At 37.8% G+C, this 27,329-nt stretch overlaps 2 protein-coding genes across 2 annotated transcripts; both read right to left on the reverse strand.

Annotated features, from left to right (window-relative positions):
* Window positions 1-311: 311 nt before the first annotated feature.
* On the reverse strand, window positions 312-14,439 carry LOC143591030 (protein PIR-like). Its single transcript, XM_077071353.1, has 29 exons — window positions 14,259-14,439; window positions 14,052-14,124; window positions 13,705-13,769; window positions 13,516-13,593; window positions 13,321-13,440; window positions 13,063-13,226; window positions 12,892-12,961; window positions 12,729-12,793; window positions 12,416-12,611; window positions 12,168-12,319; window positions 11,751-11,844; window positions 10,828-11,037; window positions 7,421-7,632; window positions 7,168-7,315; window positions 6,062-6,230; window positions 5,281-5,357; window positions 4,950-5,120; window positions 4,782-4,858; window positions 4,598-4,700; window positions 4,377-4,496; window positions 4,091-4,234; window positions 3,720-3,869; window positions 3,486-3,629; window positions 2,652-2,739; window positions 2,422-2,549; window positions 2,128-2,332; window positions 1,881-2,053; window positions 948-1,154; window positions 312-795 (listed from the first exon to the last, which is right to left on the reverse strand). The coding sequence occupies exons 1-29, from the start codon at window positions 14,313-14,315 to the stop codon at window positions 601-603; spliced, it is 3,855 nt and encodes a 1,284-aa protein (XP_076927468.1). The 5' UTR covers window positions 14,316-14,439; the 3' UTR covers window positions 312-600.
* Window positions 14,440-14,581: 142 nt separating this feature from the next.
* Window positions 14,582-15,296, reverse strand: LOC143591034 (uncharacterized). Its single transcript, XM_077071357.1, has 2 exons — window positions 14,976-15,296; window positions 14,582-14,737 (listed from the first exon to the last, which is right to left on the reverse strand). Exons 1-2 carry the CDS (start codon window positions 15,294-15,296, stop codon window positions 14,582-14,584), a joined length of 477 nt encoding a protein of 158 aa, XP_076927472.1.
* Window positions 15,297-27,329: the final 12,033 nt, after the last annotated feature.

Below are 27,329 nucleotides of genomic sequence, written 5' to 3' on the forward strand. Positions count from 1 at the left end.
AGTGGGAACCAGAGATACGTTTTAATCAGTTGCTAATCCAAAAACAAAGAGCTTAATCAACACGACACCATCAGTAGACGACAAATGGTAGATGGCAGGCAGTAGATGAAGACAGTGGACGCTATTGTACGCGGTTAAACCTTGGATAAACCTAGTCCATTTAGCTAAACAAGTTCACAGATTCGACTCAAAACTAACCCAAACCTTGGATATACTCTAACCTGCGAAATTTATTTGACGTTCATGGCACCTTAGCCAAATTTCGTATTGCTACCATAGGCAAATTATGGAAAAAATGTCTTAACCTCAAATTCTCTACCAAAACGACAAAGACCTGTTTGATTAAAAACACAAAACGTATATAAGTGTGTACATTAAACTAAACTGTCATAGTATGCATTCAACAATCACAACACAAACCACACGTCTTGCCAAATGTCAGGAACTTTCAATATCCTCCGGTCATAAAACTAGCCACAAACTGAATATTAACCACATATACATACATATTGATTATTGTGGCATTCCTGCATTCATATCTAAAAGTTCATTCATGTTTGTCTTCTAAGTGCGATATAGCGGCAGCATTTTGGTTCACAGTCAAGAACATTTTTGTGGAAGTGTTTCAAAGGCAGATACGGTGTTTTCAAATTTGATTTGGTGAAGAGGGGCCCCGCTTTGCTTAATGGCACACGCTTGCTTGTCTTCAAGAGGGCACCGAGCCTTCAACATTGAAAACACGTGATTGTTCAAACGTCTCGCTTTCTTCATAGCTTCTAGTAGCAATTCCCATCCCTGTAGATATATATGTGTGTGTTGACGAAAATAATATTCATACAAATATGTAGAATAAATAGAATCAGCACGAGCCAACAAGCTTAGATTGACGCAAGTAGATATTATACTTGTGATAATTAACGTTTAATAAGTTATCGCCTTATCAGAACCTGAGATAAGTGAGGACTCTTATTTGACGGTCCGGTTGTGGCACTGTCAACTTCGGCGATATTCAAAACTTGATAAGAGAAGTCAAAGAGCTCAAAATGGAGTTGTTGACCAAGCAAGTAGATTATTGTGCAACCGCCCCATGCCACGGAATCCCCCAACATTTCATGGTTGTTTGGAGGTGCTTGCATACAATCTTCCAAGTATTCCTGCAATTAAACATTTAATACCAATACAACTAAAAAATTTGCCTAATAGGAAACAAGTCATTTTTAAAATCAAACTTTATATACTGATTATTTATTAAAATAAAAAAATCTTTGACAAAAAGTGACCCACCCATTTTAACCCATTGCCCAACCATTTGGTTTTGGTTTCTTCAGTTTTCAATTTATGTTCAGTTTTTTCAACTTGTCATTTGGGCTAACTCATTTTGTTAAGTATTAACATACTAATCATACATCTAGGCTAAAAGCCTAAAATATTTAGGTTACACTATTTATGAAATTCTTATAAATTACTTAAAACTGAAAATTAAACATGCAAATCAATAATAAAAATAAAAATAAATAAATTCGGTTCCATTCGGTTTCGAAATTTGCCATTTGGGCTTGAAATTTTGGGAGCAAAAAAACATTTTGGCCAAAGATTCAAATTTTGGGCTAATTTTATTTTTGTTAATTAATAATTAAGTGATTATTATACTTTTGGGCTAATATTTAGGTTACACTATCTATTAAATTCATATAAATTACTTAAAACTCAAATTAAAACTGAAAATCAACAAATTTGGCTTTTTTCGGTTTTAATTACTTGCAAAACCGAAACCAAACCGAAGGACCGGTTTTATGAAAACATAAAACTAAACCATCAGTTTTCATTTAGGTTCGATTTTTTCGGTTATTTTGGTTTCATGCACACCGATGGCCACTTACTATTTGAAGACCACTAAAAATTCGATAAAAATCCTTCGATGTTGTAATATCAATAAAACCCGTCTTCGGTGCAGCACTCCATTTAGTGCAGTATTTATCAAGTGCAGCACTCGTGAAGGCAAGTGCATATTCAAGCACACTTCCAGTATTTAAGTTAGCCTTGTACAATAAATCTGCAACCAAAAAACACTCAAATTTACCATAAAACTTTAATAAGATTATAAGGGATTGTGTACTGTTAGCATACCAGCAGCTTCCGCTTGTTTTGACATTGTGTAAAAGGGTGCAGGATTTACACGGTTGCTTGAAACGATAGCAGCAGTGGCTGATTTATAAAGAGTGACTACAGGGGTATTTCCGTCTTCTTGTGATTGTAGGATTTGACCATCGGTACCAGGTATTAGCCCTAACCATGAGGCTACTTGCATGAACTGAGTTGTGTCAACTTCTCTCTGTTAAGCAACAATATTTATTTATGCATATTTGTTACTGTAAAAAAAATAAAAAGTAGTTATTAGATGTTAAGAAAATGATAGCTCACCAAAACGATATCGAGCAGGCCCATCCAATATAGAGCACTTCCAACTTCCTTAATCCCATGTAAAATCTCAGTTTTGAGTTCGGTTTTGGATTGCCACTTAAGAAGTTCTTTCACAAGCCTCATACACCCTGAATAAGGAATAAATACTTCAGATGGCTCCCACTATAAAAATTCCAAAATAGCTTTTTTTTAATCATATTTAAAGAATTAACTGTTTATAAATTATACACCTGTTACGCCGCCATCAAATGGGAGCAAACCGATAGACTTTGGAAGTACTTCTTGCAATCCAGTTATCATTGGCTCAAGGGTTGTTATCTGAATTAGTTGCAACAACCCATCAAAGAAACATAGTATTCTGTTAATTCGGTTTAACCAAACAAACCAAATTCAAAATTTTGTATATCCGATAACCAATACGACAACCAAATTCACAACTTGGATATGGTTAATAACCAAACCGAATTCACAATTCGGATCGAACTTTTTGGTCCGAATACGGTTCAGTTTCCAGATTTTTTTGGTCTTCGGTTATTTTCACACCCCAGCTTTTACCATATCCTTATTAGTACAAACCAGGGGTGTGCATGAAATAAAAATAACCGACAGTACCTGAAATAACTGACGGTGTTATGTGTTTTTAAAAACCGAATTTCCGGTTTGGTTTCATTTTGCATGTACCGAAAACCGAAGAAATAAACCAAAACCATAAAAAACAGAATAACAAACTTTTGCTATGAAATTTATGAAATATAATTTTTATTTTTGATTGTTAAGCAACATAAAAAAACTAATAAATGTTGTAGCCTAAATATTTTAGGCTTAAATGTGTAATAATCAATTGCTAATTAACAAAAAGTTTTAGGCCCAAAATCTTCAGACCTAAATGTGTAATAATCAATTAATCATCAAAAGATTTTAGGCACAAATTCATTATTTTGGGCCTTTTCTTTTCGGCCCAATGGCCCATAAATCTTCGGTTTTTGGTTTGGATTAAGCCCAAACCGACCCGTGGACACCCCTAGTCCAAAATATTAAAAATTATAACTACAATTTGTAAACACCTTAGTTGAAATATGATCCAGTAAGGCTCGAATAAGCCATGGCAATGATCTGGTACCCAGAAGCCGTACAATGGAGAACATGTGAGGTAAACCAAAGAACCCACTATGTAATCGAGCAAAGCTTTGGTGTGCTGAGTTTAACTCCTAAATCCCACAAATTAATAAGATAACTGTAAGTAAAATGAAAAACAAATCAATATGGTGATGGTTTTATGTAGTGATTAAATTTCTTACTGGAGTTCCACAGTAGAAGTTTGGTTTGGCATATGGAACTGATGGTTTCTGTACAGGAGCAGATGGTACTTTTGATGATCGAACAAAGCGTTGAGTTGTGTTACATAGGATGAAGTTTGGTAAAAAATCATTTTGCACCTCCGTCCAAATCTAGAAAAAGACAAAGTTACCCTTCTTAACATTGGATTAAAGTAATATGCATAACATAAGGTAATTAACATTAAAATGATCTAGAGGAACTAGTTATAATCAGTGACTGTAACAAAGAGAAAGATAAGTGAAATATGTAACAGCACCACACATTTTATTAATGTAACAATAAGTCAATAATAACGACGATGATGATGATGATGATGATGATGATTTTAAACCTGAGAAGCAAGTCGACTTGAGTAAGAAACAAGAGAGACGTTTTCCATCATCTCACTTAGCATAATACTGAAAGAATCTATAGTGAGATCCCGTGACAAGAAATCATGAGTCATTTGTAAGATTTCCAATAGCTTTTCCAGTTCCTGAATAAAAGTTTTTTATATAAAATAAAAGATTAAAAATAAAAAATAAAAAACCCAACGAATCACAACAAAAATTACAAAGTGCCCATTACAAAGACTTTAAAAAACAAGAAATAAAAGTTATTAACTTATTATTACTTACAACTATAGCACACAAGTCCTGTGATTCAAAACGATCAAACAAAAACTCAAGATTCTCTCTAAATAATTTGTTCATCCTCTCAGCAATTAAACTCCTCAAGTTGATCGTCCTTCCAAGTAACTGTAAGTTACAAATAATTACATATGTATGAGAAAAATAACAGAAAACCCTAATTATAAATAACTACATATGATATAAAGATAGAGCCTAAATATTATTACCTTGACCCGTTTCATGTTGAGTAGGGCAGTGAATCTCATTGGGCGAACAGAAAACTTTTCTCCATTATCCAGTGTGAAAAGGAATGACGGGTCAAGAAGCTCGCTGAAAAAATTAATATCCCAATTGTAACAACTAAATTTAAAAACAAAAAAAATATATGCAAAAATGAAGGTGTGAGAATACCTAGCAGCCCAACTTTTGTAATGTGTAAAAATAGACTCGCACAATCTTGACACAAATATATCAAAACAGTTATCCACCTGCAAAAAGATTGTACAATGTATATGCATCCATTTAGTAACTACTTAGAAAGTCAAACACAAGGTCAACAAACCCATTTTAATAAATTACCTCAGCTTCAATCTCGTCATAGAGAAACCGTTGCTTGAGCACAACAAGCGCATGTTGAGCAGAATCATTGTATATGTCAAATGGCATTAAAACACTTTCAAGAAGACCACCATTTTGTGAATCCAATACATGATCGACCAACATCCAAGGAAGAGAGCAATCAATAGGAAACTGCAATAATAGTGTAGATACAAAAGGTTTAAATATTGCCCGCGTGTGACCAATTTTAACAACCGGGCTTTAGATAGTTTCATCAATACTTATTTTTTAAACATACAATTGTTGAAATTTCTTACACCACGATGTTATGCGGGCGAATTTTCAGTCTTACCTGAATGACACGAGAAGATTCCAAATAAAATTCTCTAAACCATAAGAAACCAAGATCCGTCAACGTTGCAACAGTAACTGAAATATAAGAAACGAATATAAAAATTAATGCAGCTATATCATTAATTACTGAAAGTCTGAAACCACAATAACGGACTGAACGTTCAGTGAACTGCTCGTGAACTGTTAGACGGGAAATTCATTTACTTAATAAACGAACGAACATGAAATAAAAAATTGTTCATTTAGTTAAACAAGCAAACACAAACAAATGTCGCATTCGTTAGTTATGTTCCTTAATTTATGTGTGTTTTTCATTCGTTTATATATTATGTTAAACATTTTAAATCCACTATAACTTAGTCTTGTTTTATTATACTTTTAGGCCCGACGGATCGATGCTCACGTTTAATTTTAATTAGTGTTCGCTCTGGTTATTTTTGTTCATCTATGTTCAGTTATTGTGAGCCGTTCGTTTATACTACTTGCTAAGACGAACACGAACATGCCCATTATTTTAACTAACAAACATGACCACCAAACCCCTGTTCGTTTCTTCGTTCGTGTTTGATCGTTTATTAAGCTAAAGTTAAACGAACAAACACGAACATGTCCCGTTCGGTTCGTCTACAAGTCTAACCACAATGAGTTAATAACATTTTTCTTATAATATATAGAGATTTCAAAACCTCAAATTCAATATTTTCCTTCCATAAGCCAAGCATCAGAATATAACAAAGTAGTATCTGCTACTGACAATAGTCAACAAGATGAAGGGATACCTGAATAGTCTAGAATATGTAAGAAAAAACTAAGCTTGTAGAAAAAGGTTTCCAGTTGTTTCAAATCATTTACAGGAATGTCAGAGCTACTATTCCCAAACAGCCCTCCTGGCTTCCTCATATTACCACCAGATACCACCTCATATATCAAAAACTGCAAGCAATGAACCTGAAGAAATGGAAGATAAGATGACTGATTGTTGATGATTTAGAAGAAACAGGAACAGCAATAATTGTGACAAAACGAGGTACTCTGATAACGGCTCAAAATGGGTTTGGGTCTCACCATGTAATATTGTAGCGGTCAATTGGGTTGATCAGAAACAAAGTTTGACCAAAAATTTAAATAAAAATTAGTGTCAAATTAGGAGTGTAAATTTCTGACACAACACAAAAACATGACACGAATCCAACACAAAATTCACGGGTTTCAGGTTGCTATAAACAGGTTCGGGTTGTTATAAACAGGTTCGGGTCAGTATCAGGTCAAACTCACGACCCCGTTTAGCTAAACAGGTCGCTTGCGGGTTGACCAGTTTAACCCATTTGATTTATTATTTTACCATTTTTTTAATGTGTATTATGTTATAAATTAAATTGGCGGGGTGTTTTATGCCAAGACTTAAAACAAAAATAGAAACTGACATAAGAGTATATACACTTAAAATGTAATTGATTTATTGTGTTGTAAAATTGTTACTTTAAAGTATTAATATGTGAAAACCATAAAAAATTAAAAATTAAAAAATAAAACTTTTGGGTCACTCATGTCGTGTTTGGTCAATCCACAAGTATGTGTGGCGTGTTCAGTTCATGTGTACAACACAATTTTCAGGCTTGGGTTCGCAAAAGTGTGGCACCCCTAGTCAGATATGATTACAAAGTAAAATTATTTCAATAATAATATTAGCTAAGTACAAGGATTCAGAAGAATTTTATACATTATAAAACACTTTTAGCTACTTTAGACCATTTCATCCGTTACTTTTTAAGCTGAATTTTAGCATCTTACATGTTTGACATGTTAGAGATACATTAACCCAAATGACCCGTAAATAAGTATATCAGTTGAAATTGCAACCTATGATACAAGTCCAAAAGTTCACCTGTGCAGCAGTTGGTGCAACTGCCCTTGGAAAAAAGAAGTTTCCTTTGTTTTCTTCACTTCCATGTTGTGAACTTTGCAACTCAGATTCAGGTTTGGTAGTGTTAGCCATCCAATCAGCTGAAAGGGTTCGCATATCAGACAGTATCCTGAAAAACATCAAAAAAGTATCGTATAGGTTTATCACATAAACAAAAAATCAGTTTATAGTAAAACTATTTATACAAATACAAGATAAAACAGTTTATGCTGACCTGCAAAGGTCCTTTTTCTTTCTGAATGTAGTGCGTAACATGGCTGCTAATGTGTTTTGTACAAAATCTTGAACTTCAGCATGAACAGTTTCCCATAAGGCATCTGCTACTAATGTGTCACACCTCTGCATCATTGACCCAATGCTTTTTATGTAGCTCACAAGTTCAACTAAAGCTTTCCTTTCATCACTACTGTAATTATAGCGTACCACCTGAGAAAAAATACAAATTTTGACTTTTATGTGGCAGAAGATAAAAAAGAGATCAATGAAAACACTGTTAGGAACAAAGCGGCGCGCGGAAGCGAAACAGCACACACATGCACAACGATAAACACACATAAACGAAAATATAAACGACACAAGAATTTAACGTGGTTCGGTCCCCGCGAGGGGACCTACGTCCACGGGCTGCAACTAGGTTTTCTTATTAAGCTCAAGGCACACAAGATTACAATTACAACTAGGGTATATATAGACTAAATCTAGGGTTCCTAACTTGTTCTCCAAGTTAGGCCCAAACAAATAAGATGGGACCCATTAGGGCCGGCTAACCCTAATTAGGGCCGGCTGCCCTAATACCCTTTGTTCGAGTCTCCAACCCTAACAATCTCCCACTTGGAGGCTCGAGCAATCCTCAATCCACCATCCAAGCAAACCCTATACCTGTAACTCCAGTAATCTTAAAAAACAGAAATCTTCCAAGCCTCCAGTTCCAAGAACAAGCTAAAACTTCACGGTCAGAAGTTCTCCAAGCCTCAAGCTCCCAAGAACAAGCTATGATTTCAAATAAAAGAAGTCCTCCAAGCCTCAGTTCCCATAAACAAGCTAAGACTTCAATCTAATCCTCCTAGTTGCAGCGGCCCGCTCCTCAATTACCTGAAGAGCCAGTTGAAGCTCCATTGAGCTCCAACCCAACAGTCATCAATGACCCAGCCATGGCAAAACCCGCCATTGACTCATCCTCAATCTCAACCGGCTCCCACTGATTCGAACTACCGGCTCCAGAGACTCCCAGAGAAAACACCACTCTCCAAAACCTGCAAGTACCCAGGAGAGATTTTCCCATTCGGAATTCCGGTATTCAAAACCCAACGGTGTTTTGAACTGTACCTAGAACACGGTTAGTGCTCCCACTGTTCCAAAACCCCTGACCTAGTTTAAACCTCCGAATGCACTCAGCTACATCCCGGTGGCTCCAGGATTCACACTTGCAAAATGAATCCACTTAGCTCTACCCGATGCAGCGAGCCAAGACTTTAATACTCGGAAGTTGGTTCCCTTCTTCCAGCGATACATAAACTTGTACCTTCCCAAAGTCTTCAATAAGATTCACCAATACTTCACTACAGTGGGTAACATGAAATGAAGTATACCAGAATCTCGAACCCAAGAGTCTCACTGCCTTCACTGAGTCCCAATGCATCAACCCAGACACATTCTCAGAAGCAGAATTCATTATCTTTTGACATTGACTCTAAAGAATGTCACGAACCTCCATGCAGCTCCACGAAGTCAACTATGCCCAGCTCCCACTGTCCCTGTTATCCCAACCCATTACCAAAACCAACATTCCATGAGATTATCCCCGATCGTACTTTTCCCGGTAAACGTGTTCACCCAGCACAAGATCCCGGATCCCCTCAAATGTCGAACTGCTGATCACCACCGAACAAGAAATAATTTCATAGTTCCAGACCAGCTAACCGGCAAACGGTTATAACTAACAGCAGTAGAGCTTTACCGAAAGCAAACGGTACCAAGGATTCCGCGATTGTACACCCGATCAGCTAATCCTAACCGAATAAACCTTTCAACCTGACTTCCCTTTTTTTTCACTTATGTCGTCACCAGCACACCAGAATCAGAATACTTAAAACCCAAAGCATTCCAACCTGCTAGTTCCATTTTCACCTGTTTTATCCCACAGTACCACATCCAAGTTCCTTTGACAAAACCAACCAACCGAAATCCAAACCGGTCAAACCTTCGATCATACCCATCCCGTCTTCAGCTATAACAATAGCAATCAGGAAACAAATCGAAACAGTGAACACATCAATGGTACGAGCCAGAACTTGACGGATGTTCTCTACCGAACATTGTCAACTGACCGATTTGCTCCTACAATAAACTTCGCAGACAAATCTAAACCCAAATATTGATTTTCACGTAACTCGGTTCTCAAACAGTTGATAATAAACAGTCAACAGAAACTAACTAAATCTCTAACCTTTATTCGACGAATCCAAGAGTTTTATAACCAAACCCTAATCGGCGGCTTCAAAGAGATTAACCTGGTACTATAAACAAAACCATTTATACCCGCGATGTCATAACCCGAAACACCTGACCCGACCTTCACCTGCAAACCCGAGTGAGACCAGCAACTCCAAGAGATCCAAAACCGGAACTCTAATTGCAAATTCACTCCAAATCAGCCCCGAACAGCCCTGTTTTCTTTCCCTTTTTGCGCAACCTAGGGTTTCTCCTTTACGAATCGTTCTTCCGTGCAATACCGTGTGCAACAACGAGCCAAAGCTTTGATACCACTTGTTAGGAACAAAGCGGCGCGCGGAAGCGAAACAGCACACACATGCACAACGATAAACACACATAAACGAAAATATAAACGACACAAGAATTTAACGTGGTTCGGTCCCCGCGAGGGGACCTACGTCCACGGGCTGCAACTAGGTTTTCTTATTAAGCTCAAGGCACACAAGATTACAATTACAACTAGGGTATATATAGACTAAATCTAGGGTTCCTAACTTGTTCTCCAAGTTAGGCCCAAACAAATAAGATGGGACCCATTAGGGCCGGCTAACCCTAATTAGGGCCGGCTGCCCTAATACCCTTTGTTCGAGTCTCCAACCCTAACAAACACCATCTACAAGTAGCATATTTCTTCAACATATTGATTAAAGGTGTGCTTGGATGTGATTATGTAATATTGAATTGTTATGATTTGATAATCGGTTGTAATAAAAAGGGTTGTTAACAATAGTGTTTGGGTGCAGAATTCTTGTTTAAAGTTGGAATAATCAGATGGTAACAAAAATCCTGATCATTTAAGATCGTAATACTAAAAATTACATAAAATAGCGTTTTTTTGTGATAACTAGTAAAGAGAGTTTGTGAAAAGGAATAAAAGGTTTCGTATTAGATTTAAAGAAGGGGCAATTAAGTAATTTCACTTTACTCTTACATGATCAGTTTCAATATAACATAAAGTGTGGAAATTCAAAATAAAAGAAAAGGAATAAAGAATAAGAGATATCTGCAGGGGCTAAACTAAAAATTGTTGAATTCAGGAGCCAAAAACTGAAACTTCCTTCAGTCTTTTCTTTTTTTCATTTCTAGATTTTATTAATTGTTTATGAGCAAAAACAAATAAATGGAAACCTTTTCATAATCAGAAACTGATGATGTCATTTCACCCGACTCAACAAAGTCCTTGCAGGGGCGTGAGAATTTCCACGCACATTGCTCCCAAATGCGACAACTCCATCGGCTTAAAAGCTGAAATCCTTCAACAACCATATCATAAATACACCCTTTGACTTCCTTTGACCATTCAATATCTGCACTTTCAATCGTCTTCAATAATGCCAGCTGCAAAAAAAAATGAGGAATACAATTAATATCAAGACACTCACATACAAATATTCACATTAGAATAAACAGATTATTAAGTCCAGAAACATAGAATAAATATGGGCATGTAAATGAACCGAGAGATCATGAATCATTCGGTGGGAAGTTCGTTTATGTTAGTTTATCAATAAACGAAGGAAGATGAACAAAAATGTTCATTTAATTAAACGAACGAGCATGAATACATGTCTCGTTATGCTCACGAACATCCGTTTGTGTTCATAAATATATGTTCACATTTACAGTCATTTATGTTAGTTTATGTTTGTCAGTTTACCTTTGTCTAAATTTGTTCGTTTACGTTTGATAATATATTCATTTAAAGTTTTTAGGCTCATTACAATTTAGACTAGTTTTAATAGATATTTCAGACTAACACATAGTTGTTCAAATTTTTTAGGCTGATTACAGTTTAGTCTAGTTTAATAATTTTTTAGACCAAACACATTAATTGTTCATCTATGTTTAGTTATGTTCGTTTGTTTACATTCGTGAACCGTACGTTTATAATGTTATGAACAAACACAAACACGTACAGTTTATAACGAACAAACACAGACAAGGAACCTTGTTCGTTTGATTGTCCGTGTATGTTCGGTTTGTTTATAGGCGTAAATAAATAATAAACATTCACATAGAAATATAAAAAAGTAATCGAAGGAAATAAACACCTGGTTCATAGCAGAAGCAAAACGGATAGTAAAGTCATCATGCTCAGCACGAATTGCTCCAATGTGATTTATGATCAAATAGTGTCTCTGATAAGTGAATCATGTCAAGGCAACTAAAACAAAATCAACAAGATTCAAATTCAAATGGTTTTAAACGCTGTTATAGATGTCATGTCAAGTACTGACAATTCTTTATTTCATGGTGCTAGGATCAAATTCAAATCAATTTTAACGTGCAAATGCTACGATGTGAAGAAAGGCCAGCATGGTGGCAATTTCGTAATTACTCTGAATAGAGTAATTAACTAATTACGCAACAACAAAATACAAAGTAGACTAATAATAATTACACTACTTGTAAACTGTAGTGTAATTATATCGGTAGAATAAAATAAAAGGACAATAAATGAAGGATATTCATGCACTTCACGGGGTGGGAGTTCATGAGGAGCCGGAAGACTTAACAAACGTGTTTGTGCAGAGAATTTAGGAAAGTACATAGAAAGCTCCTTCAATATTGCAGCTGGTGAAAGATGAAGATCTGGGAATGCAGGTATCACTGGATCATTCTACAACAAATATTAAAGTAACAGCATCTTGTTATTTTTCTTATATAAGTTGTATTACATATATGTTAAGAGTCTGAAGAAAAGAAAGCAATATACCTTAAAAATAGCAATTAGTCTGTTCATCTTGACCCTTTTGTTGAGTGACTCGCTATCTTTATCTGAAGATGTTGCTAAGACAACAAGAACAGGAAGAACACGAAGAAGAACATGTCTTTCAGGGAAAAGAAGTGCAAAATCCAATTCGAGGCACTCGGTTGCATACACAATCAGAACTTGAAGGATATCTTCCACACTATCATTGGTCAAGGATTTTATAAAGCAAAATTTAGTGTGTTGCTTAAAAGTGCGCGCTAAACCTAAACTAATAGGTAACAAATTGTCATAATAATAATTTAGCTTTGTAGGATACTTGTTTGTACGAAACATTTCAACATGCAAGTTCAACAAAATGGCCCATCTTGTGCTCAAAAAAATCTGTAAGAAATACAACAGTTAGTTCTTTAAGTGACATATTAATCAGTTTATCAAACTTCCTGAGTGTTAATATAACTTTTTTATGTAATCATGGAAACCTGTAGATCGTCTAACTCATCTCTCATTGAATCCGTGTCTTGCCACTGAATGCTGACTTGAGTAAATGTCCTGATAATCATCATATTATACATGCATGTGTAGTAGTATTGTGATAACAAAAAGGAAAAAAATTGATGTCAAATTAGTAATTCTGTGCATGTTAATTTTACCTTTTATACCAAGAGAAATCATTAGGTATACTTGCTTTTGCATTTTTAAGATGATCAAGTTGAACCAAAACATCAAGTAATTTCAACATGGACCAAAGATGAGTTACAGTGGGGCCATTAATGCGTCTCTCAGGCCTTGAAAACCGCTGCATATCTGCTGCTAACTACATAATTAAAAAAATAAAAAGTGGTTAGAAGTCAAAAATGTAAGAAAGAATTAATATCGAGACAAAATTGAAAGAAGATTATAAGTCATACTTTAGAAGCAGCTGATGCTTGCCATCTTTGTATCTCACGAAGCCGACTCATTTCCAAGTCCAGTACTTTATAAGTTTCTAGATACAAATCAGCTTGACTTTGCTTCATAGAATCTGGAAGCTGGACACAATTATAGATATTATCATATCATGACTATATAAAACCGAAAATATACTAAGAAAATGTTCAAGAAACCTGAGGTAGTGCTTTAACACAGCTTCTGTATGCGTAGAGTACTGACACCATTTCCTTGCCTTCTTGTATAAGAGTATTCTACAAAATACATATACAAAATAATTATAGATTTATATATATCATAAAATGCACCGAAAGATATCTTCAGCATTCTAATATGAAAAATGAAATAATATAAGAGCAAAATACCAGCTGATTAAGTGCTTTTGTGTCCTCTGATAAAGACAACCGATATGCATGAACATCACTATACTCTGCAAAGAGGAGATATGAATGAAAGAATTAATTATGAAAGAGACATAATATATATATATATATATATGTATGTATGAAATCAAGTTTAAGTAAAAAAAGGTTCTCAGGGTATATAGTTAGTTATATACTAGACATGAGGTGGCAGTCTAAATATACGACGTATATATATATATATATATGACTATAAAAACCAGAGAGAGACATGTTATAATACAAAAATCTGCTGAATACCACTACATGTGACATAATAATTTATAGAATAGAAAGAAGTAATAGCATACCAATTGGACTAGTTGTTGCACCTCTTTCTGATGAAACCCACAATGCTGGGCCTTGAACCTCTGGTTGATCATCCTACTCGATAATAAATAATATATTATTATGGATTGAAATAATGAAGCATTAAGCTTTTGCAATAGGAACTATTAACAATTGACAATTATTCAGCGATCTGTTAATAAGTTGCAAGTAAATGGTAAAAATAATACCTCCAAGGAGAATGTAGAAAGAGCGGCGATAGCTTCTTCAACAGGAACAGCCGCCATGGAAATCGATCTGTTAGGTCAAATAAAAAATAATAATAAGTTAATAAAACCTAATATCTTCAGCGAATGCATTGAGATACATAAATTGACTGACAGTACTATACTTTACTACCTGATGATGAATCGAATTGAACTGAATTGAAGAATGAATGGATCGTTGTGATTGAAATCAGATCCAAAAAGTGGTGTGAAATTGAAGTCTAGTGGAACCCACACACACTCATGAATTCGGTTGAAATTGAAGACAACCAACCCCCAAGATTGAATCAATAACCACGTTTTTCAACTACTTTCTTTCCAATCCAAATCCACCTCTCTCGCGCAGCACTTTTTCGACTTGAAATATGTTCCACCTGAATCAAATTCATCTCCAACCCGTTCGACCCATGACCCGAACCTGCCGACCCGTGAGTATGCCGAACCTGTTTGCACATTATACACATATTTCTTTTTTGTTTTTGAACGACCAATAAATTCTTTTATAACGAAGAAAAAACGAGGAAAAAACAACCCGAAACACCACCACACAAATCCACCCTTACAACAAATTTAAATTAAAGCTACACCACTTATCCTATATTAGACCCGGCCATTTAGATCACTTTGCACCTATAAAAAGCTTAAAGCTTTTATCTCACCAATCATACTATGTAAATGTACCGGTTTTCTTTCAAACAACAACGAATTCCTCGCCTTCCAAATACACCACATTGTAGCAAGGCAAACCGCGTGGAACACCTTTGCTTTTCGTGTAGGCAAACAAGAAAACCTATAAAGCTCCAACAAGTCTCGAATTGAGAAAGCAAAAATAGGAGGTACCTTGCACCACCCAGCTATGATACACCAAACCGACTGAGCAAAAGAGCACGACACCAACAAGTGTTCAGCCGACTCAATCTCTTCCTCACATATTGGACATACAACTGATGCAGATATCGCGTTTCGTTTCGCCAGTGAAAATAACGTAGGTATCCTTTCCATTTCCGCTCTCCAAGCGAAAACCCCCACTTTTCTTGGAACATAACTACACCAATCAAATAGAAAACAAGTATCTACCTCCAAGTTTACTGCAAATTCCTTTTTTACACTTTTCACTGAAAATTCCATCCCAAAATTCAGACCCCACTTTGGTTGATCATTATTATCATCTCACAGATAAACTTGCTGACAAGCCAATAATAAATCCTTTACCTCATCTAAAGTGTATGGTGGTCTATACCACACACTTCACCACCATACATTTGCAAACGATCAGCCACAAGGCACCATTTATTCAATTCCAAGGAGAATAGTAATGGGAACCCACACCACTGATCAATCCAAAAGAAAGTATTATTCCCATTTTTAACCTCAAGTTGTATCATATTATTTAGGTCCACCCCAAGTTCCCTCACCTCACCTATACTTTTCCAAGGACCTGGGATCGAAACTTTTACCGGCATGGTCAGCCATAAACGAATGGACCACACTACCTTTCTCCAAAGCCCGTCTCTCTCTTTTCTGAATCGCCACCACCACTTCGCAAGCAAAGCCAAGTTTGTTTCACGTAACGAGCCTATCCCGAGACCGCCTTTTTTAACCGGTGCCATTACTTTATCCCAAGATACCCAATTAATCTTTGCATCCTCTTCCGACCCTCCCCAAAAGAAAACACGACGTAGCCGATCGAGCTTTTCCAACACTCCTACCGGAGCCTTGTATAATGAAAAATAATAAGTTGGTAGAGCATTCAGTACCGCTTTAATTACTGTTATCCTTCCACCAATCGACAAATTCTTCGCTTTCCAAATCGATAAACGCTTCCTAAACAGATTCACTATCGGATCCCACGAGGCAACCAGATTCATGTTCCCACCCACTTGTAAACCAAGGTATTTAAAAGGAAAATTACCCGTTTTACATCCCAGCAAGTTCGCCACTGCTACCCTTTCTGACTCATCTACACGAGTACCGTATATCCAACTCTTTGTAAGGTTGATTTTCAAGCCCGACACCAAATAGAAGCACCTTAAAATCCGTCTTAAATTTAGCACATTCTCTGTCTTCCATTCACCAACAAACACAACATCATCTGCATATAGAAGGTGTGATATCACCGGACCACCCATTCCACATTTTAGACCCTTAAAAACACCCACACTACTGGCCCGTTTCATTATACATGTTAAAGCCTCCATTGCTAATACGAATAAAAACGGGGATAACGGATCACCTTGTCGGAGCCCCCGGTGGTACGAGAATTCCATCGTAGGTGATCCGTTTACTAACACCGACGATCTCCCACCCACTAACATTGCCGAAATCCACTCTCTCCATTTAATCGGAAAATTCATTTGTTCTAAAACGGACTCCGGAAAACACCAGTTTAGTGAGTCATATGCCTTCTCGACATCCACTTTGAAAATTAGCCCTCTTTTTTTTTGACTTTTTAAGCCACGTTACTAATTCATTCAACATTAGAGGCCCATCAAGAATACTCCTGTTAGCCAAAAACGCACTTTGCTCCACTGACACTAATTTCCCGACCACTTTCTTTAAGCGATTCACAAGTACCTTCGAAATTACTTTATTAATACAACCAATTAAACTAATTGGTCTATAATCCACCAAGTTCATTGGATCCTTCACTTTTGGTATCAAAGTAATAAAAGAAGATAGAACACCAAAACTAAGCCGGCCAGTCAAAAAGAACTCGTAAAAAATTCTTAAAAAATAAGCCTGAAAACATGGGCAACACCTTTTAATAAATTTGAAATTAAACCCATCCGGCCCGGTCTCCCTCACAGCCCCATACCGCCTCCTTAATTTCAAATTTCCCGCCTCTTCATTAGTTAACGCATTCGACCAATCCTTGGCCTATTCGGGATAGGTTCGAGGAACCGAGAGGCAAAGTAACCATACACCTCCCCTTTTACAACCGATGGATTAGCTATTCATTCATCTTGAACTAATATCCCATGCATTCTGTTTGATGACAAATTAGCATTTAAAATCCGATGAAAATAGGCTGTATTATCATCACCATCCGCAGCCCATCTAACCCTTGCCTTTTGCCTAGCATCTTTTTTGTCTTTCAATTTCAACCGCTTCCACTATTACAAGACATTCTGCCCTCAAATCCATTTCCTGTTGTGTTAGTTGTCTCTGTTCAGCCAACGTATATAACTCTCACAACTTTTGTTTTCTTTCCTCGTAATCCCCATTCACCGCCCTCTTATCCATCTTTTAATACGTTTCTATAAACCCTTATACACGTATAGTCATCATAAACAATATGAAAGATATATTATTAACACACATGACATAATTATGAATCGGTTTGTAATCAATAAACATGAAATAACGAGAAAATATGGTAACATGTTACACCCCAAAAATATTAAAAGTATAAAATAGGAGTTATGAAAACTCACTAGATAAAGCTAAATGGACAAAAGATGAAGTTGAGCGTTTAAGCGAGCTAAACTGGATGAGTTCGGTTCGATGACAGGTCCTAGAAAATATTTCTAGGTTCAATATAGGATTCAAGAAAATATACGTAAATGAAAATTTTGGTGGCCTAAAGAGTAAAGAAATCGGGGGCCTTTTCTAAAAAATGTTTATACTTTCTAAAAGTTTATTCATTCCGCTTCACATTTAGATATCCCCCACTTGTGGCCTAGTGGTAAAAGACTTGGATTCTCCAGTAAAGACTCAAGTTCGAATCTCACTTGTATCACATTTTGATGGATAATGGCAATGAAGGATTTGAGCTAGGCCGTGTGCAAAGGTTGTTAGTTCGAACTCTGAGCCCACCCGGGTTTTCATCCCATCGTGTGTTACGCCAGAGGGTTATGCTCTTGTGGTGGCACAACGATTGTCAAGTGACATTCGGTGTATGGTTTCCCAAGGGAATGCCCAAGTTTGAAGCCAATGTGGGCCCGGTTAAGACAACATAGTTTGGCCAGAGTGGACATCAGGGCTCTCAAAATTTGGAGAGTGCGGTAGCCTAAATAAAAGAAAGTCGTCGTTCTAAAAAACGATACTCTAATTTGATAACATAAGCTAGTATGTGAGCTGTTTCTTAAAATAAACCAACCATAATGTAAGTACGTTGAAACACATGATGAATGTAATTTGATCAAAGTATACTAAAAACATCTTGTGGACAACAATATAAACATTGGTCAATTTTCAACATGAGCGTTTACTATTATTTTCTTGCATAAGATGATATTGAATTTTAACTAAATTAACTCATAACAACTTTTAATTGCAAATTAGCAACAACTACACAATGTACACATGCTCATGTTATTATTCTTTTCAACAACATATACTACATATGCTCATGTTGTTGAATTAATCTTTAGTTTAAATTTACTTAAGATACTAAAAAAAAGTTTGTTAGACTAATCGTTAATGTAAAAAATAAAATATAGATAAAATACTAGACGTAAATAGATTATATCCAAATTTGGGTTTTTTTTTAACATTTATTACTTTATTGGGGTTAGATCCAAAAAAAAATCAAATATTTAAAAACTAAGGGGTTGTTTAGCAAGTGTTAAGCCATTAAGTGCTGAACCAGTAAGAGGTCTAAATGATTAAGAGACTCTTAGCCAGTAACAGTCATTAAGAGGCTACCTCTTAGTGGCTCATAACTTCATAATGGTTAAGAGATAACCTTAAGTCTGAATGGTTAAAAGGCTACATGTTAACCATTCATACTTAAGGCTATCTCTTAACCATTAAGAGGGTATGAGCCATTAAGTGGTAGCCTCTTAATGACTGTTAAGAGGCTACCAAACAACCCCTAAACGCTGAATTAATAAGTGTTATTTAGTTGGACTTCTGAATGACCTTGCAGAATGACTATTTTACCCCTTTGAACTATTTCGTGATAAATGAAATGTATCTTTTTAATCAGAGCTTTTAATATTGTGCCGAATGAAATATATCTTAAAAATAAACATTTATTATAACAAACAAAATCCAAATTACACTAAAACCAAACAAAAACAAACTTGCAACCAAACAAACCATAACTTTTAGCAACAAGCTCAATCCGCACAAGTTCAACCAAGACTGAACATCCTATCCTAACAAAATCTAAAAATTATCCACAAATAACTTCTCTATTTCAAACTTAAAAAGTATGAAAATCCAATCCGAAATTCACCAAAAGCAAAGTACCTTCAACAAAACAAACTATTAGACGATAAAATATACATATAAAAAACTCAAAATTAGTGGTTGTTAACACTTGGTGTCAACATTTCCATGTTAATATGTCTAAAAGCATAATCGGAAGATGAATTTGCACCATATAAGTAGTAAGGGTGGGGGTTTTACACTAATGTTTACCAAACAAAGCTGCAATAATTCATCGTATAATTTATATAATTATAAAAGTGAAAGGAAGGTGCTTCTAAATGTTGGTCTTCGTGTTTTAGTTGTTGTACACCAATTATTTACTCTATGTTATCATACACGTGTATTTACTTACCATCACATGTGTCCTTCACTTCTGTATTCTTCTTCTTTCCTTCTATAATCAGTTGCATTATTGTCAGCATATGTGAGACAACCAGCACACATTTGCTTGACGATCAACCAACATAATGTTGTCTTCATCGAACCAGTTGAACACCTAAAGGTAATTTCAATTTGCTTAATTTTTCTTCATAGTAAATTTTTCTGTTGGACCAAATGCATGTTGTCGATGACCTTTGTTTTAATCTCTGACCAATTTATGTAGTGGTTGTATGCTTTTGGTTTTTGATTTTTGTTGTTGCACAACAAGTGTATGATGAAATGTCTGTTGCCATTTTACATGTTCATTGCTTATTATTTGTTGCATGTTAGGTGCTCTGTTGATTATTTGTGTTATATAGGGATGGCAATTACTTGGTTCGAGTCGTTTTAGGCAGTCTAGACCACATAACGGATTACCCAAAAATGTCCCGTTTATACCTTATTTGTTGCATGTGAGGTGTTCAATTATTGTTGGTGTTATATAGGAATGACAACAAGTCGGGTTTGTCTCGAGTTTAGACATCTGATTAATTTGCAACCAATAATGATTATCCTAATTACTTTCTAAATTAGGTTTGGGTCGAATTTAGTTACGGGTCAGGAGTGGCTTGGGTCATTGCGAGTTCGTGTCATAACGTGTCCATTCAAAAAAGTGCCGTTTTTGTTCGGGTTGATATGGGTTTTGGCCTGGAAGGTTGCGGGTGTGTCGGGTTTCACGGTTCCATATACACGAATCTGAAAGCCATTGTAACATCTGCCCAAATCCGACCCGACCCAGGTACCCGTTTTCGGATCCGATTTTAAGATTTAAAATTTGATTATTAATCTTTGTAAATTTAACATTAAATAAATTATATATATATATATTTTTATATTACTTACTAATAATAATAGTTTCTTTTCCGCCGACCCGTCCCTTTCTTCCTTCTCTCTGCCGTCCCGCCTCTCTTTTTCTCTCTTGTCGCCGTCCCGCCCCTCTGCTTAACCCTTAAGCCTGGAACCCCTTTTTCTCTTAACTCTTTGCTTGTCCTTTGGTTCTTCCCGCCTAAGGATGTCTGCGCAGCTCCACGCGCCAGACTCCTTACAAGGAAGCCTGCGCGAAGACCAACTGTTCCTGCGATACGCGAGGCGAACTGTTCCCGCGGCGCGCTAAGGATTGTAGTTCTTCCCGCGACGCGCTAAGGATTGTAGTTCTTCCCGCGGCGCGCTAAGGATTGTAGTTCTTCCCGCGGCGCGCTAAGGATTTGTAGTTCTTCCCGCGGCGCGCTAAGGATTGTAGTTCTTCCCGCGGCGCGCCAAGGATTGTAGTTCTTCCCGCGGCGCGCTAAGGATTGTTCTGTCTGCCTTCGCCCTCGCGCACTCAAGCCTTCTCGCGCTAGACACTTAGTCTTTTCTCCAGTTTAAGCCAGCCTGTATGCTTTTGAAATATCTTATCTTTGGTATGAGCACTGTAGGTCAGTTCCGACATCTGTCCGAAAAGCCACTTTCGGCGCAGCATGCGCACCAATCCTATTGGTTGACAGAAAAAGTGACTGACATAATCTTTTGAAATCTTCTTTTGCATGTCTTGAACAGTGCTTTATCTGACCCCTCCCATGCTATGAACAGTAACCTGTCAGCCTTCCCCATCCCCTGCAGCTGCCACCATATCTTTTGCTTTTGAGATCTTTTGCTTTTGATATCTTTTGCTTTGATTTGATAAGATCTTTTCCCCCAATTCAAGGGATGTGTTCCCTAGGGTTTTCCTATAAATAAAACTAATTTCTTGGATATTTACACTTAAAACTCTCCCCAAAATCTTTCTCCCTTACTCTCTGCCGAAGATCCTCAGCAACGCCTCCAACTTCCCTCTTTGCATCCGTCTTCTCTTCTTTTCTGCCCAGAAATCTCGGTAAATAAATAATATATAATTCTTTTTAATTAATTTGTTTAAGTGACTTACATATATTCAAGGCATAAAAACCAATCGTTAAACCAATAACCTCTTATTTATAGGTTAACTTTCGCTTGTTTAAAAGTTGGTTCTTGCATTATCTTTCAACACACCTTTTACAAGTGAGTAATCTCGTACTTAATCCCCTTTTATTTTTAACGTTTTGGGATGTTCATGTGTTCGTACAACTTGAGTCTTAAACTTGTTTATGAAATTCATGTGCGCAAAACCCCATGTGTTATGGACGTTTACTTGGCTGTTTATTTGTATGTGTGAATCATTAACAGCTTTGTTCGGCCTATTCCGAAGTTTTCATGGATCCATTAGATGAACACGGGAGACCTATCGTTTACGGTTTTCTTGTTTTGTTTACACATGCACGTATGATTATTTGTTTTTGTGCTCGATTGGGAGCACGGATTGAACTATGAGCTATGATCTACTTAGGCTTGATCACAATCTGATTACACCCTATGTTAAACCCCAGTTAAGCACATGTTGCGCGCAGTGTTTGTTGTTATCTATTTATATCTATTAAACTTGATTTCTCACCGACACGCAAGTGTTGACGTTTTATTTTAACACATGTTCAGGTTTGCTGTAGCTGCTTTTGGGAATCTCAAGGACACGTAGGATGTTTTCTTTTTCTTTGGACCTAGATTAAAATGTAACAAGACAAATTATGTTATTTGAATATTTTGAGTTATGATATGATTTATGTTACTTTACGATTTGTGTTCTGCGCGTGCGCAATGAAAATGTATTTATTAAATATAGACACCCAAATAGTGTCACGAGTAATGAAACAATACGTGGCGCCCCGATGTATAATCCGCCATCGGTCGGGGTGTTACAGATTGGTATCAGAGCTCCGTGACTTTAGGATAGGTGGTTAGACGTAACGACCTAGAATACCTAAGAGTCCCTTTTCGCGCATGAGAAATATCTCATGTTTGCGCGCTAATTGTTAATTACTCGATATTTATAAAATATGCTTGCGCATACGCAGCACATGATTTCGTGTTTTATCCACGATCTTTCGATTTTTATTGTTAAATTTCAATTTATTTCTTTACTTACATATTCGTTTGTTGTTGGGATTTAGCATTGAAAATCCGAAAAGTCATGGTGATACATGAATAGTTGATTTTCAATCCCCATTAACTTTATGTTTTAAATTGAAGATTTGAAAAGTCATGGTGATACATGAATTGTCAATCTCCAATATTCATTTACTCGATATTTTAAATTGAGAATTCGGAAAGTCATGGTGATGCATGAATTGTCGATTTTCAATTCGAATTCATTACCTGTATTAAGTTTGCATTTAAATTCATATTTTACTTCAAAATTTGATAGCATTTAACTCCGCGAAACAAGCTTTACGACGATATACTTTGCGCTAAAACGATTTCCCATACCAAGATATTAACAAAAATTAAAACTTTTATAGAATGCCTCCGCTATCAGCTCGTCATCAGAGGAGAGAAGCCGCGCGCAGACGTAGGCAGCAACGTTCCCAGGAAATGGCCGCCGCAATAGCCCAAGCCTTAAACCAAAATAATACCAACCCCTCCGGATACAATATTAAATCCTTTAATGCGGGTAACCCTCCGAAATTCACAGGGCTTGAAGGAGCCACCGTAATGCTCCAATGGCTCGAGAAAATTGAGAACACCTTCCTCCATACCCAATGCCCTCCAGACCGACGAACCTTATACGCCTCAAGTGTCCTAGAATCAAGGGCGCTTACTTGGTGGAATGGAGTAGCTCACGCGCGTGGCGCAGAGGCTGCTTCTAGCATGCTCTGGGAGGAATTCAAGGATCTTTTGACTCGAGAATTCTGCCCTCCCAACGAAATAAAGCGCCTTGAGGAGGAATTTTGGAACTTGAAGCAGTACAGTGGCGAAGCGCGCGAGTACGCTACGCGCTTCCACGAACTAAGTTTGCTTGTCCCGCACCTAGTTACCCCTTCCCGCCGCGCCATCGAAAAGTTTCTTGGGGGTCTCCCCATGGAAATTCAAGATTCTGTATGGGCCAGGAACCCAGCAACCCTCTCTGACGCCATCGAGTTGGCCGCTGTGCTCAGCGACAACCATGTCAGGGCAGGAACCCTGTTCCTGCGGGGAGCCGAAAAGACCAAACTCACCAAGACTGTCCCAGAACCAACAGAAACCAAGCCAGAACCCTCAAACCGTAACAACCTCAAGCGAAGGCGCAGACCCAATCATCAAGCCTACGCGCTTACCAACCCGCTCATTGTCCAGCAACCCGCCTACCAGCCTCCAGTACACGCTCCTAACCCACTGTCAACCTACCCAACACCCCCTGTAGTCCATAACTATGCCTTAACCAATCCCGCACTCCCTGCCCCGTCAACTAAGAAACCTTACACAGGAAACCAACCCTTTTGCCCAACCTGTAAACTTCATCACCCAACTCAAACCCCGTGTCGACAATGCAACCGATGTGGCCGTATTGGTCACACTGCTGAGTACTGTAGAGTCCTTCCCGCCAACCCAATCGTGCAAACCCCACCAACCTACCCGCAAAACCCACAATCAACATACCATAATCCACGACCCAGGTCGTGCTATAACTGCGGTGACCCCAGTCATTTCTGGAACGCGTGCCCGAGACTGCAAGTACAAATTACGCAAGCTAATCCGGTTAACCAAATTTCAAACCAAGTGGCGCGCGGACGAGCTTTTAATATAACCGCGCACCAAGCGCAAGCGAATAATGACGTGGTTAATGGTACATTTTTACTTAACGGACAATATGCATCTATACTTTTTGATACTGGCGCCGATAGAAGTTTTATTTCTCGCGCATTTGAACAAAAACTTGCGCGACCGCGAGTAAACTTAAACGAAAACTTTACAGTTGAAATGGCTAACGGTGAAACAATTATAATAAACTCCGTGATCAAAGATTGCACGCTTAACCTTAATGAACACGATTTTCTAATCGACCTCATTCCCATGCCTCTTGGAAGTTTTGATGTTATTATTGGTATGGACTGGCTCTCGCAAAATCGCGCCGAAGTAATCTGCGCCAAGAAGTTGATTCGCATTCCTCGGGAAAATGGTCAAGATCTTCATATCTACGGCGAGAAACCATCTAACGGTCTTAAACTTATGTCATGCTCTGAAGCCCGAAGACTTTTGCGGAAGAAATGTGTCGCGTTCTTAGCTCATGTGGTCAAACCCGATGAAGGAAAGAAGAAACTTCATGAAATCCCCATCGTGCGTGACTTTCCTGAAGTCTTCCCCGAAGATCTTTCTGGTTTACCTCCCACTCGGGAAGTCGAGTTTCGTGTTGATCTTGTTCCTGGTGCATCCCCCGTAGCCAAATCTCCTTATCGACTTGCACCCGCTGAAATGCAAGAATTAGCAAGTCAACTTCAAGAGTTGACCGATAAAGGATTCATTCGCCCTAGCTCTTCGCCGTGGGGTGCTCCGGTGTTGTTCGTTAAAAAGAAAGACGGTTTGTTTCGTATGTGTATCGATTACCGCGAGCTGAACAAGCTAACCATTAAGAACCGGTACCCCTTACCGCGTATTGACGACCTCTTTGACCAACTCCAAGGTGCCTCTTGTTTCTCCAAAATCGATCTCCGTTCTGGCTATCACCAGTTGCGTATCCGCGAAGAAGATATTCCCAAAACTGCCTTTCGAACCCGCTACGGTCATTTTGAATTCTTGGTCATGCCCTTCGGTTTAACCAACACACCCGCTGTCTTCATGGATCTAATGAACCGGGTGTGTAGGCCTTTCTTGGACCAATTCGTGATCGTGTTTATCGATGACGTTCTGGTATATTCCAAAACCAAGGCCGAGCATGAACAACATCTTCTGTTGGTGTTGCAAAAGCTTCGAACCGAACAACTCTATGCCAAACTCTCCAAGTGTGAATTTTGGTCTGACGAAGTACAGTTTCTTGGTCATGTTGTAAACAAGATGGGTATTCATGTCGACCCATCCAAAATTGAAGCAATCAAGAACTGGATTACACCGACCACTCCTACCGAAATCCGTTTCTTTTTGGGCTTAGCTGGTTACTACCGGCGATTCATTTCGAACTTCTCAAAAATCGCCTTGCCTTTAACAGCATTAACGCACAAAGGCAAACCGTATATTTGGGGCTCGAAGCAAGAAGAAGCCTTTCAAACGCTCAAGCGAATGTTGTGCGAAGCTCCTGTTCTAACGTTGCCAGAGGGTACTGACGACCTTGTCGTTTATTGTGATGCCTCCAACCAAGGTCTCGGTTGTGTACTTATGCAACGAGGCAAGGTTATCGCTTACGCGTCAAGGCAACTCAAAATTCATGAAAAGAATTATACGACTCACGACCTCGAACTTGGTGCAGTTGTATTTGCCTTAAAAATCTGGAGACACTACCTCTATGGGACTAAGTGTATCATTTACACAGACCATAAAAGCCTTCAGCACATTTTTGATCAAAAGGAACTTAACATGAGACAACGCCGATGGAACGAACTCATTAGCGATTACGATTGTGAGATCCGATATCACCCTGGAAAGGCTAATGTGGTAGCCGATGCGCTCAGCCGCAAACCCAGTCAACTCAACTGTATCTTGCCGCGCACGCAGCTTCAATTCGCGCCGATCCAAAACGATCTTGAATCGCGCATTCGCGACGCGCAGCGCTCATCGATCAGCAAAGGCAACCTACGCGCCGAGTTAGCGTGTGGTGCAGAAGCGCATCTAGTCCCTAACCTGAATGGAATTCTCTGTTATCTCAATCGCATCTGGATCCCCAATGATGAGAATCTTCGCTCTGTCATACTGAGTGAAGCACACAAAACTTGGTATTCCGTTCATCCTGGTGCTGACAAAATGTACAAAGATTTGCGCCTTTCTTATTGGTGGCCTGGTATGAAAAAGGATATTGCTGTGTTCGTAGCTAAATGCCTAACTTGTTCTAAGGTAAAAGCTGAACATCAACGCCCATCTGGTTTGCTCGAACAACCTGAAATTCCTACGTGGAAATGGGAAAGTATAGCAATGGACTTTATCACCAAGTTACCCTCGACCGCAAGCAAACATGATAGCATTTGGGTAATAGTGGATCGATTGACCAAGTCTGCCCACTTTCTGCCCATTCGTGAAACCTACCGTGTTGAACAACTTGCGCATCTTTATGTCAAAGAAATTGTAACACCCCAACCCGGAGCAGGCTGACGTGTCACTATTACAGATATCAAATCAACGCCACAATCCAAAATACAACAAAAATTAATGCAACCTACGTCATATTATTAAACCAAATGAATTAACTTTTAGAAGCTTGCACTTCATTTTTTTATCTCTCATCACTAAATTCCCAGAATCCCGGATTACCTGAAAACAAAATAAGAAAAACAAAACAAGAAAACACGGCTGAGCCAAAAATTGCCCAGTAACGGAAAGAACAATAGTATAGGTAAGGACAGACGTAAGAGAATAAATATACGAACTTCAATTCAAACTCGAAACCAACCCTTTTTACCTAAACATATACTTAATAAAATTCGGATGTATGATCCGACACTTGGCCAG

The sequence above is a fragment of the Bidens hawaiensis genome, unplaced genomic scaffold (genome assembly GCF_021521415.1).
Source record: "Bidens hawaiensis isolate Kalapana, Puna unplaced genomic scaffold, B.hawaiensis_p1.1 tig00039149_1, whole genome shotgun sequence".
Classification (NCBI taxonomy): Eukaryota; Viridiplantae; Streptophyta; class Magnoliopsida; order Asterales; family Asteraceae; genus Bidens; species Bidens hawaiensis.

Excerpts from the sequence above, each read along its gene's own strand:
- LOC143591030 (XM_077071353.1), bottom strand. The coding sequence starts at position 14,315 with ATGGCGGCTGTTCCTGTTGAAGAAGCTATCGCCGCTCTTTCTACATTC. Across the intron at positions 14,125-14,258 it reads TTTCTACATTCTCCTTGGAG|GATGATCAACCAGAGGTTCA; the intron begins GTATTATTTTTA and ends ATTATCGAGTAG. Across the intron at positions 4,859-4,949 it reads ATGACGAGATTGAAGCTGAG|GTGGATAACTGTTTTGATAT; the intron begins GTAATTTATTAA and ends ATCTTTTTGCAG.
- LOC143591034 (XM_077071357.1), bottom strand. The coding sequence starts at position 15,296 with ATGGAAAGGATACCTACGTTATTTTCACTGGCGAAACGAAACGCGATA. Across the intron at positions 14,738-14,975 it reads TGTTGTTTGAAAGAAAACCG|GTTCGGCATACTCACGGGTC; the intron begins GTACATTTACAT and ends ATGTGCAAACAG.